The 11,885-nt window shown below is 36.6% G+C and overlaps 1 protein-coding gene across 1 annotated transcript in view; it reads left to right on the top strand.

The window, feature by feature from the left end:
* LOC306897833 (multiple PDZ domain protein) overlaps positions 1–11,885 on the top strand; it is a 38,345-nt gene that overhangs the window by 12,080 nt on the left and 14,380 nt on the right. Inside the window, exons 12-19 of the mRNA XM_079462908.1 lie at positions 22–84; positions 1,644–1,723; positions 1,866–2,012; positions 3,075–3,260; positions 4,164–4,316; positions 4,573–4,782; positions 6,751–6,831; positions 8,743–8,854. Coding sequence (XP_079319034.1) covers positions 22–84; positions 1,644–1,723; positions 1,866–2,012; positions 3,075–3,260; positions 4,164–4,316; positions 4,573–4,782; positions 6,751–6,831; positions 8,743–8,854 — 1,032 coding nt within the window. The remainder of the gene's footprint in view (positions 1–21; positions 85–1,643; positions 1,724–1,865; positions 2,013–3,074; positions 3,261–4,163; positions 4,317–4,572; positions 4,783–6,750; positions 6,832–8,742; positions 8,855–11,885) is intronic.

Below are 11,885 nucleotides of genomic sequence, written 5' to 3'. Positions count from 1 at the left end.
CTGTTTGTTCTATGACCTCAGTTGAGTCGAAGCAAACCTGTCATTTGGACTCCAAGATGGAGAACTGCAACCAACAGTCATCCCGTAAGAACAGAACATGTTGTATTAAAGGAATATTGTAGGTTATTTTCAGCTTAAATTCTGTGGAGAGCATTTGTGCAATGCTGGTGATTACCACGGAAAGAGCTCTGACACATCCTTCAGTTTGAAGCGGTGGAACGTGCTAAAAACAGCACGATTTTTTCATGCTGTTGCAGGTTGGTTTGTGCTGGATTACTATTGGTGAAGTTTATAAGAAAAACAGCATGATCCTCTTAAGAAGCTGGTTGAATAAGGAACTCTTGTTAGTAACGATAAAGGAGTATGAAGTCGAACACACCTTTGGTTTTGAGCGGCATCTGAGAACAATGCACACAGGATGGAATGGACAGGCAACACAATGAATATCGAAGTTATACTGTACTACTTGGTAAAAACATTTTACTCTGGATTCAAACATTGTCTTCGTCGTCTTGGAATTATAAGGCTTTATCTGCATTCTGAGCAGTTTTGAAATGTTGAGCTTCAAATGTTTGCACTCCTTTTAGATAAAACCTTTTTGAAAAGTCTCAAATTGTACACAATGTAAAGAAAAAAACATTACATGATGTAAATAAGTTGTCAAAGAAAAAGATTATGTGAATAACTTGAATATGACGATTTGGCATAATTACATTGTGTCTACACCGGTCACGACCAGCGCGACACGACGCGAGACAACAAAAGACATTAGAAACGCATTAGATCCCATTATATTTTAACATTTTGTCCACACTAGATGCTAAAGGTTTTTGTTTATTTTAATTCAAAAATCTTACATATTGTGCCTTTAAGAAGCCTGGTCGGGACTACAACAAACCAATAAGCCATGGTGGCATCAGCATTATTAGCATTATTAGCATTATCCTAACACGACAAAGTGGTGGATAGTTCTTACATTTTTCAAGTAGGCTATCTGTACATTATCAGTGTTTTTACTTTGGAAAAATATACTTAACTACATCATAAAGCATAAACTATACTTTTTACTTGACAACATAAATACATTTTGTGTTTTTTACCTTTAAAACTTAAGTACATTTTGACTTGAGTAAAATTTGTGAGTAAAATATTAGATTTTAAGTTTTTTAAGTGTTTTGAAATGTAGTGGAGTAAAAAGTAACATGCATTATATGCTTTAAAATGAACACAGAAATGAAGTGCAGATATTTGAAAATGGGCTTGAGAGTAAAAAACTGTTGTAACAGTTCTAGGAGGCAATTCAGAAATACTTTGACGACTTTGCATTAAATAATGACCATAACAACATTTCTGATGCTGTGTAACAAGATCAGTACTCTGGTTTGTCAGGTTATGGTCTCAACGTGCAGTTACATTACTTTTTGGAGGAATCAGCGTTTCCATCTCCCATTATTTGCATTAACCCTTTTTCCCAAAAATGAAAAACCATTTTGCAAATTCAGTATTTTATTCTAAATTTAGCATTTCCAATCACTCGTTTCTGATGCAAAACTTCGAAATTCTAATAAAACCAGAATGATGGTAACCCGCATACTGACCATGTCAATAGTGATCATATCTATCTATTGCTTTTCATGTTTTAGTACCAAAACTGTCTGAGGAAGAGGAGAGAAAACTAAAGGACATGTGGCAAAGTAAACTGGGCCCTCAATATGAAATCATGGTAAGTGTGTTTATTGTATGTGTATATGTCTGTTTATTTGTCTTATTGATTTTTGTGTATGGTATTAAAGCTGTTAAATATACTGCATCTATTAATGTATTTTATATATACTTTCTCATGAGTGTAATCTGGGTTTGTGCAGGTGGCTCAGGTTGAGAAGTTCAATGAGAGCAGTGGTCTAGGTGTGAGTTTGGACACTAGGGAAGGTCATCATTATATCTGCTCTATATTGCCAGAGGGTCCAGTGGGACAGTCGGGAATCATCTGCCCTGGAGACAAACTTCTAGAGGTTATTTATACTCTATAATATGGCAGACTGTATGTGGACACCCAAGACCAGATATTGTGCTTGTTAAATGCTTCATTTCGGAATTGGCAATAACAGCTTTCACTTCTCTGGGAAAGTATTTGACTTCTGGATGGAATATGGCTGTTGGGATTTCTTCTTATTCAGACACGAGAGCATCAGTAAGGTCAGGCACTGTTGTTGAGCCTGGCCTCTGTGTTCTGGCTTTTCCAAAGTTGTCCTGTTGGGTTTTACTCTGGGCTTTGTGCTGGCCAGACAAGATCTTCCATATGATGCTCAATAAATTCTTTATGGACCTTGCTTTGGGCACATGGGCACTGTCATGCTGTGACAGAAAAGTTGGAAGCCACAAAGTTGGAAGTGAACAATTCTACAGAGTGTCATTATATTATTTCTTTATGCACCATGCTTTGTGCAGAGAGGCTTTGTCATGCTGTGACAAAAAAGTTGGAAAAGTTGTGAAAATATCATTCTTGAGAATGTCATTGTACCTTTGCCTTACTGGACTTAAAGGTACATTTCATCTAAAAATGATGTCATCATTTAAAACGTTTTCTTCAGTTTAACAATAAGGAAGATATTTAAAACATGTCTCAGTGGTTTGGTATCCATGCAGTGAAAGTCAATGAGGGGCAATGCTGTTTGGTTGCCAACGTTCTTTAAAATATTTAACAGGTTTGGAACGGTATAAACTTCATCTTTGGGTGATCTATCCCTGAGGTGTGTCCACATACTTTTGGCCTTGTAGTGGATCTCCTACAAACACTAAATATATTTGGAATTCTATACTTCAGAAGCACAACAAACATACAGGATTACACTGTTTTTTATATATTTTGCTGTAGTAATAAAACTCTGGTACATAACATTTGCTTACATAATAACCAAAAGCACTCATCCTTTATTCTGTATTCTGTTTCATGTACAGCTCTTAACTCAACATTGATTGTACATGCATATCATTTATGACATATACCCTGACACAAGAAAAGCCCAGAGGATCAAATTGACAGAAACGAAGACATTTGTTTGTTTTATCTGCAGGTGAACGGGTTGTCTCTGATTGGTGAGACACATAAGGAAGTGGTTTGTTTGCTGAAGGAACTTCCTGTGAGAGTTTGTGTGGTGTGCAGTCGCCTCATTCCACCCACACTCATCGAGGAAGATGATGCTGATGATAATGAAGTGCAACTTACCCTCAAGGAGCTACTGGAAGAATTTCATGAAAAGGTTTTGTAAATGTGTCAGCTTGTGTACGTTTCTGTCCATCATGGCATTTAAAGGAACAGCTTGTAGGTAAAGATGACAAGAGTTTTGGGGCAAGAACCGCAAAACTCCATGAGAAACTAGTATTGAGTGGGAGGCCAGTTATTTTCTGCGTATTCAGACTAAACATTCAAGGATTGTTTACGATTTTTGGTAATGTAATACATCGAGACCACCTAACTAAGGGGAGATTCACATTCCGCGTCTAAAGATGCATAGAAAATGCGAGCCGTATTGTTTTCCCCCTTTTTTCCAAAGCACCTAGGCTAAGCGCTCTCCAATGGCCATGCTAGCCGCTCAGACGAGGAGGTATAAACAAAGGATATATGGGTTAAAAGCACTGAAATGACGGGTTAGATGCGATGACTAGATTTATTTATGCTGTGATCATCTGTGTCTCAATCTTCACTTAGCTTGTCTATTTTGGTTGGTTGGTTCTTGTCACATGATCTGCGCATTCTGAAAAGTTGAAATACACGCACCTAGAAAAACGGGAGTGTCACATTGCATGCACATCGCGACAGTGTTGCTTTGCTCCACACTTGCTCCCCACATTTAAAATAATGAATATGCGGGCGCAAAAGACTTGACATGTGAAGTACTAACAGAGTCGTAAAGAAAATCAGTCATTATTTCCTTACAAAATTAGAATTCGAATCAAGTTTGCCTGATAACCAAGTAATATGACAAAATTAGAACCTAAAATACTGTAATGTTCTGATTTCCAATAAGGTTCCCTTTTTGACTCTTTCTCTGGAGAAATATTTTAATTTATGCAAAAGTTTCCAATTGGTCTCCATCTCTGAGGAGCAATTGACCTATTACAGAGATCTCATCTGTAATTTTTACATGTGGTTTATGTAACAGGCTGAGCAGAATTTGATCAGCACTGACAGAGAGGATGATGGGAAGACAGACGCTCCTGCGCTATCCCATCAGGCCATGTGGGAGAACGAGATTAAAGTTTATGAGCTGCAGAAAGGCGATTCTGGTCTGGGATTTAGTATACTAGACTACCAGGTAGGTGTGTGTGTGTGTGTTGTTTTATAGTTTTTGTACACAAACACACACACACACAGAGTTTTGACTGCACAAAAGTTGGTTTGGAGAGTCCCAGTTGTTTTGAAATCCTGGAGGAACACCAGACATATTGCTCTGAAACATCAAAGAGTTGTTGTTGTAGATCCAAGTGTACTACAGCATAGCAGCCCTGTCTCCTAATATATTGTATGCTTGTCTTTCTCTACCTTGCCGTTGCTTTCTGAAACTCTCTCAGGACCCCATGAACCCAGGGCGGACTGTCATAGTAATCCGCTCTCTCGTAGCAGGCGGTTTGGCAGAGAGAGATGGCCGCTTGTTGCCAGGCGACCGGCTGATGTTAGTCGATGGGACCGACTTGAGTCATGCGAGTCTAGCCGAGGCTGTTCATGTTCTGAAGAGCACTGCTTTAGGCACCGTACACATCGGAGTCTCCAAACCCTTACCGGTAAATATTTCACTGACATCTAAAGACAGATATAATAGGAAGAATTTTAGAATGAAGAGTTTGGGTACAAGAGAATGCTGCACTATATGTAAATTGTTTCTACTATAAATAATAAAAGTTGTTTTCTTAACACCCGTGTCTCTTTCCTTCATGAGCCATCATTAGTTCGGCTTATGTTCAAGGTTACTTTTTATCAACTCACAGCAAGTTTTCAGACTTGACATACTTTGTTTATTTCTTCATTATAATTTCAACTGCCTGTACATCATTCTCAGTGACTCATTCACAAAAAAAAAAAATTCTTGTAATTTTCTTGTTTTTCTTGTCTTGTTTTCTAGTAAAAATATCAAATAAATCCATGATCGAGATAAATCAAGATACATTTGCTTAAGTAGCGAAATTCCTAAGTTGTTAAAATACATTGAGAATAGTTTCAACTTGATTCATACTTTTTTTCAAATAAATTGTACAATTTAAGCATAATTAAACTTTTTGATTTAGGAATTTTTATATAGCCTATTAGAACTGGAAAACAAGACAGAAATACCAAGAAGGAAATACATTTTTTGCATTGTTGCGTATTGAAGGGTAACTCCACCCAAAAAACTCACCCTCTAGTTGTTCCAGACACACCACTGCCAAAGTTGTTCAACATTTTAGTACTTTTTATGTTCTGTTGAATACAAAAGAAGATATTTTGAGGAATGTAGGAAAACAAACAGTTCTGGGGCAACTTTCATTTTTGGGTGGAGTATCGCTTTAATTCTTTTAACTATTCTTTTCAGGCATTTTTATGTTACAGATGCCGCTGCTTATTCAAACAAGCAAATACAGAATAAACATTGTATATTTTTATTTATTTTATCTTGGAAACTTTTGTTCAATAATGTATCTTTATTTGTATAAAATTATGAATTAATGTTTATTAATACTATTTTATTATAGAATGCATTATTATTCTTTATCGTAACAAACTCCATGTTAAATTACTTTTCAGTTATGCTAAAAAAGGGTCATAAATCATAAATGTTTGGGTAAAAATGTTTTACCTGTGCATTTCATGAAACTTGGTCATGACTTATACTGCAACCAACATGTGCACTTTACCCAGTTGTATCAAAAATGCTAAATAAAGAGAAGCCGCAGTAAACATAATATTTTTAGTGTACATCCAATTATGCAAAAGGTGATGTTATATAATTGGGTTCATTTAGGATACATAAAAAGCTTAGCTATGAAAGTAAGCCAGAACAAACCAGAAGAATGTGCCGTTTTTCCATTATTTTCTTCTACAGAATTAATGGTGATAACGTTTGTTCATTAAGAGAAAAAAATATTATTGTTTATTCACTAGACAAAAAAAAACAACTCAGCGAAAAGAGAAATTTTAAAGAGAAATTAATGTCTAAATGTTCTGATGGCCTAAAGTACTCAAAGTTAGAAAATTCGAATATGTATTTTATTGAATTTACATTGGCTTATTTCTTTGGAATGATACCACAGTGTGTTGTTCGTGTCATGTTGCATATTCTAAACTCGTGTAGCCTTGCTGAGCTCTGGGTTTTTATTAGTCTATAGAGTTACATTAGTCTTTTGTTTTGCTTGTCTGGTTTAATCTTATTTCGCATAGCATACATTCTCCTGCCTGGTGGTGTTCTTTGTTTTCTGGACTGTCTGTCGTAAAGCAGGCCTCGGTAACCGTGGCCCATGAGTTTCTGCTTACCAGCATCTTTTAATATTTAATGTCTCTTGAATTCGAACACCAGCCTCTTAAAACGAGAGGCAGGTGTGTTTGTGCCCCACGGCTCCACGGCGGGTTTAGCTAGTCCCAGGGATGCATCTTCTCTGTATGTTCTCTTAGTAAAGTATGTAGAGTGTGTGTATTGTATACGTGACTGTATGCAGACAGAAAGTGGAGTGGGACAAACTTTTTGACTGGAATATTTAATGAAGCTGTGTCATTGACAGGAAAATGACACCCAGGACACAGGATCTGATGTAACAGGCAACAGCCACTCAGCACGTAACAATCAGCAAGGCTTTTTGAAGGTAGGCTACATACACTATATGCTTGTTTCAGAGGCCACCTATTCCAATATTCTTGACATCTGGTCAAAAGTCACCTGTTTCAACCAACTTTGCAGATGCTTGTCAAATTTCTTCGAGCATGTGAAGGGTGGATTGGTAGATCGTAGATGGTAGATTGGTAGAACGTGGTAGAAGTATAGATTTCCCAAACCTTTTGTTTTCAAGTGGGCTTGACTTTGTAAACACTGGTTGTTTCTAGCTAGTTGCACTGAGTCAGTCAGTAAGCCAAGGAGAAAGTGTTTTTTCCGCTGACCTAATTTAGTGTGGTCATTCTAGCTGCCAGGGTTTAACTGGGGAGGATATTTGTTGACAGGATTTGTGTGACATCATCTCTTATTCACATGAAGGTTTTGGCTTACTCGAGGCCACAACAAATGCCTTTTGGTCGGATAGTGGGAAAAACGTTATGAACAGATGTTTGTTACTTTTTTTGCTAGCCACAAATATTTCCTAACACAAAGCTGTTCTTTTTAAAATAAAAACTATTTATTTTTTAGACATTTAAAAAAATATGCTCAGTAATAAACAAAACAAACACAACAGAACACACCAAGAACAGTAATTGGAACAATAACTAAGAAGAAGAATAACTATAGAAGAAAGATAACCACTGTATAATATTAAGAAATATTATCACAATAACTATATTAGCACCCACACAAGCATGCGCTAATGTTATTTTTATTTGTGAAATGCAGATGTACATTTTTATTTGCACAAGCCCTTTAAAAAATGATCATGCATCTGGGAAAAATCGCTTTAAATGTGATCCCACCAATATCATTCCCTGTTTCATTATTGTTATAGTTCTGATGTGGACTATTACATTTAGAATTATTTTAAACCTCTTTACCTCTGGTGCATATTTTGCATTTTTATAATTTGTCAATAAAGTTATCATACTGTATGTGTTCTATGTCATATTTTTTAGAGTGAGAGCTTTCATAAATAAATGTATTAAATAATAAATAAATGGTTTTGTTTTGTGAGTTTGTGTGATATAAATATTAAATTGAATATTATTCTTAACCGGGCCCAGAATTTCACCTGGGTTAGAGTTTTGGAAAAATAAATGTAATGTACTGTTTTGCATTATGTTGGGGGACTGGTAAGAAAGCACACATGTCAAGTTTTGTGCTTCACAACTTATAGATTTGACGATGCAATATTGTATCTACCTTTGGTCCGCAGGGAGTGGCAGTTTAAGAGGTTAACATTTTCTTCATAAGACGATTCTTGGTGTGAACTGACCTTTAGTCTAGCCACAAGAGTCTAGTTTAGCTCGGTCAGTAAACTCTGCAAGTTTCTCAAAAAATGTATCGACTCATCAAGATCACATTTTGGAGAACTCATTGTGCTACATTATTCACAAAGGTGAAGAGAGATTTTTGGATTGAAACCCCTCGCTGGTTCAGGTCAGACTCTCACTCTTAAAGTGGCACTTCATCATAATTTGGCACTTGGCGAGTATTTGGGACTTTGAATACAGGCATATTTTAAGCTTGAGAATGTGGGTTCAAATTTAAAAGAGCTTTCGTGATTAGAAAACGGCATTTCTTGTTTTGACAACAAGGGTTATATTTGACAACACATCTGACAACAGCTTCAAAACAAAGCAATAAATTGCTCATCAGAGGATTGCTCTTGATGCTATGAATGTCCTTCAGTCACACATTAACTGGCACCAGCTCGTCCCGGGACGTCTCCTGAGATCTGGACTGACTCTAGCGTGCTAAATAAACACTGTCATCACTGAAAATAAAGCATTATTTCCTGACAGATGTTTAAAAGGATTCTTAGCGGTTATGAAGATCTGTTTTACTTTCAGATCACTAGATCGGATACTGATGCTGTTCATTGTTTTTGTTGCAGAACAAGTTTCAAACTCAGAATAGGAAGATGGAGGCTGGTTCTAAAGCCATCTCTGTCCCCTCCAGTGGTTTTGAGAGAACCATAACTATAGTCAGGGGAAACTCCAGTCTGGGTATGTTAACCCTGATTATTACACTCTTTCTGTCTCTGTCCTTATACATGTTTAGTGTCTTCATGCATAGAGAGGTCAACCCTGTGAGAGATCTGTAAAAGCTGTAAGCTGTAAATTGTACAAAACAATGTAAATGGAGCTTGTCTGTGTATGTGTGGTACAGCTCAGTTCAAGGAACTGTTCACCCAAAAATCTAAATTCTGTCTACATTTACACACCCTCAAGTTGTTTCAAACCCGTATAAATGTTGTTGTTTTAATGAACACAGAGAAAGATATGTGAAAGAATGCTTATAACCAAACAGGTCTTGGCCAAATTTGCTTCATGAATTTCTTAGTTCTGTTTTACACAACAGCTCTGGGACATTTTTCATACTGTGGTAGTCAACAGTGGCCAATAACTGTTTGGTTACAAGCATTCTTCCAAATATCTTTTTAACTCGAGGCTGAGTAAAAGATGACAGAATTTTTATTTTTGGTTGAGGTTACATTGGATCTTTAGCACATCTCATAAACGTTTACAAACAGTTTAAAGAAAATACACATGCATGATAGTATGTAGTATGTAATTTGGTAGGCCTATAATGGTGATGTAATGTTTTATCACCCTTACCACATTTTTGCAAAGTGTGGGATCTTCAGATGTATGTGTTTTGTGTTGCAGTCCATTAGGTTCATAATAAAAACATATTTTTATTTATGTTGTACGCTACCTTAAAAAATAGTTTACCCTAAAATTAAAATGTTGCCATTGTTTCCAACCCAAGACTTCAAACAAAGTGTTTGAAAGGGGTAGCGTCTACGGAGACCCTTTAGGGACTTGGTGGTGGAAAAAATATAAGGGGTGAGAGACAAATATTTTTTAAAGCTTTTGTGTTATCTCGCAAAACTTTTTCGTTCCCCTGAGAAACATTACTTTCCCTCCAAAACCTTCGCGTTATATCGCAAAATATTCTGTGATTTTGGACAAACATCTCCTGCTGTCCTGCTCCGTACATTAACAATGGAGCGGTTCACAGTAGATTCCAGGACCAATAACTTAAAAACCTAAAAGTTGTTATAACACAAATAACACATAATTCCTTAGACAAGAATCTACAACATAGTCCTCCTCGAAACGAGAATATAAATTGATCTCTATTTGAGCTGGCGACATGGCGGAGTCCGAAGGGACTGTCTGCAAAGTGACTGTAAACCCGAAAACCTTTACTACAAAAACAGTCGTTAATAACTTCAACGTTACACACTTTAGTGTCACCAAATGCAGTTTAAACATTACACATCCAGCTGAATTTAAACTGATTCTAGTTATACTACAGTATGTAACACTGAAGTTAATGACTATTTCTAGCAGTCTTTGCGGACGATCCCTTCGATCTTGTCTCAGCCGGCTGCAGCCTGAGATCAATACAAGGCTTGGTTTCTGAAAAATTAAGTTGTAGCTCATTGTTTATGTTACATAGAATGAGGTGTCATTTGTGTTTTAAGAACGTTTAGATCACAAGTTATTCGTCCGGGAATCTGCGACTATAGACCAATGTTTATGTACGGAGCTACAGTTAGCCTCAAACTCTGCCAGCATGATTTGTTTGTCCAAACTCGCAGAATGTTTTGCTAGATAACGCAAATATGTTTGTGAGGGAACGCAAAAGCTTTAAAAAATATTTTTCTCTTCCCTCTCATATTTTTCCACCACCGTGTCCCTAAAAGGGCTCCGTATGCATCTGCCCAAGTGTACTTTGAACGCTCCAATGTTCTTTCCATTTATTTGCGTGGGAAGAACAACTAGTTCTCCCACGAAGAGAAAAAAGTTATCCATAATTATATATGGGTGAACTAATCTTTTAAAGGTCACATTTAGCATTACAATCAAAATCATAAATGGTCACAAAATGTTGTATTCCTCCCATAATTCTATAGTCATGCTTCTGTAACATAACTGTAACAGTTATTTTGTCTTAGCATGCAGTATTAGATCAGTGAAGAAGACATCAGTCATGCCTTCCCATTAAAACTTGATTTTCTTTCTTTTTGATCAAGTATTTATTACAAAATTAAGATTCATCATCGTATCCAATATAAAGATCTGCATGAGTGTTGTTTAAATCATCAATCCCACGCATGCCGTTTCATCTAAACAACCTTTATTGACATATCTTACATCGAATCTGCACATTGTATACAATGTATGTCATGTGTCTTTGACAGATGAGATTTCAAATCATACCTGTATGTGTTGTTTGTCATATTGTGTGTCTTTCTGTTGTGTCATTTCTGATGTGCCGTGCTTAACACGGTCACATCTGCACTGTTTATATATCTAGCACACTATGATTGTACTGTAATTTGACTGTTCATGAAAGAAACATTAGCTCTGGCAAAATGCATGTTTACAATAAAAAACTTCAGACAATACAGAAGCATGAATCTCAAATTCTTTACGACCATAGTGTTCTTAGTCTCCTCACATCTGGTGTCCTAGCATGTTAACGTATGTACTGTAAAGCAACCTGCATAAGTTCTTATTATTTATAAGCCAGGTGCACATTATGTTTTAATAGAGTTTCGCGCTGCGCATTATTCACAGTGAGAGTAGTTAAGACAGATTTATAACGGCAAAAAAATAGCACAAAGCAAACCAGTCCCTTCACACCCACAATAATGTCAGCGCGCCACTGTTTGAAGTATATTATGTAGAAAATAAGCTCAGCGTTACACTCATAAAATGAATTGTTGAAGGCTCACGCTGGGATTTAATACAACAGTGAGTCAAAGCCCCCACTTAATATGCCATCAAGGTGAGTGAAGGCTTTTGAGACCTTCTCAAACACACTGACTCTACATGGTGCTACTGACACTTTCAGCGATGATTAGAAAGAATTCGCACATTGAGTTGGAATAAGAGAGTTTGAGCGGATAAGAGAATTGCCGGTTATGGAGTTCATGAGGTATGCAAATGACAATTATGAACTGATGATGTCACACGGTTAGTATAAAAATGTGTTGCATGAGGTGGTTACATTTTCAGTTGA

This window comes from Barbatula barbatula, assembly GCF_947034865.1.
Source record: "Barbatula barbatula genome assembly, chromosome: 8".
Lineage (NCBI taxonomy): Eukaryota > Metazoa > Chordata > Actinopteri > Cypriniformes > Nemacheilidae > Barbatula > Barbatula barbatula.
The sequence above is the reverse complement of the archived record's forward strand: the minus strand, read 5'-3'. Positions and strand labels throughout refer to the sequence as shown.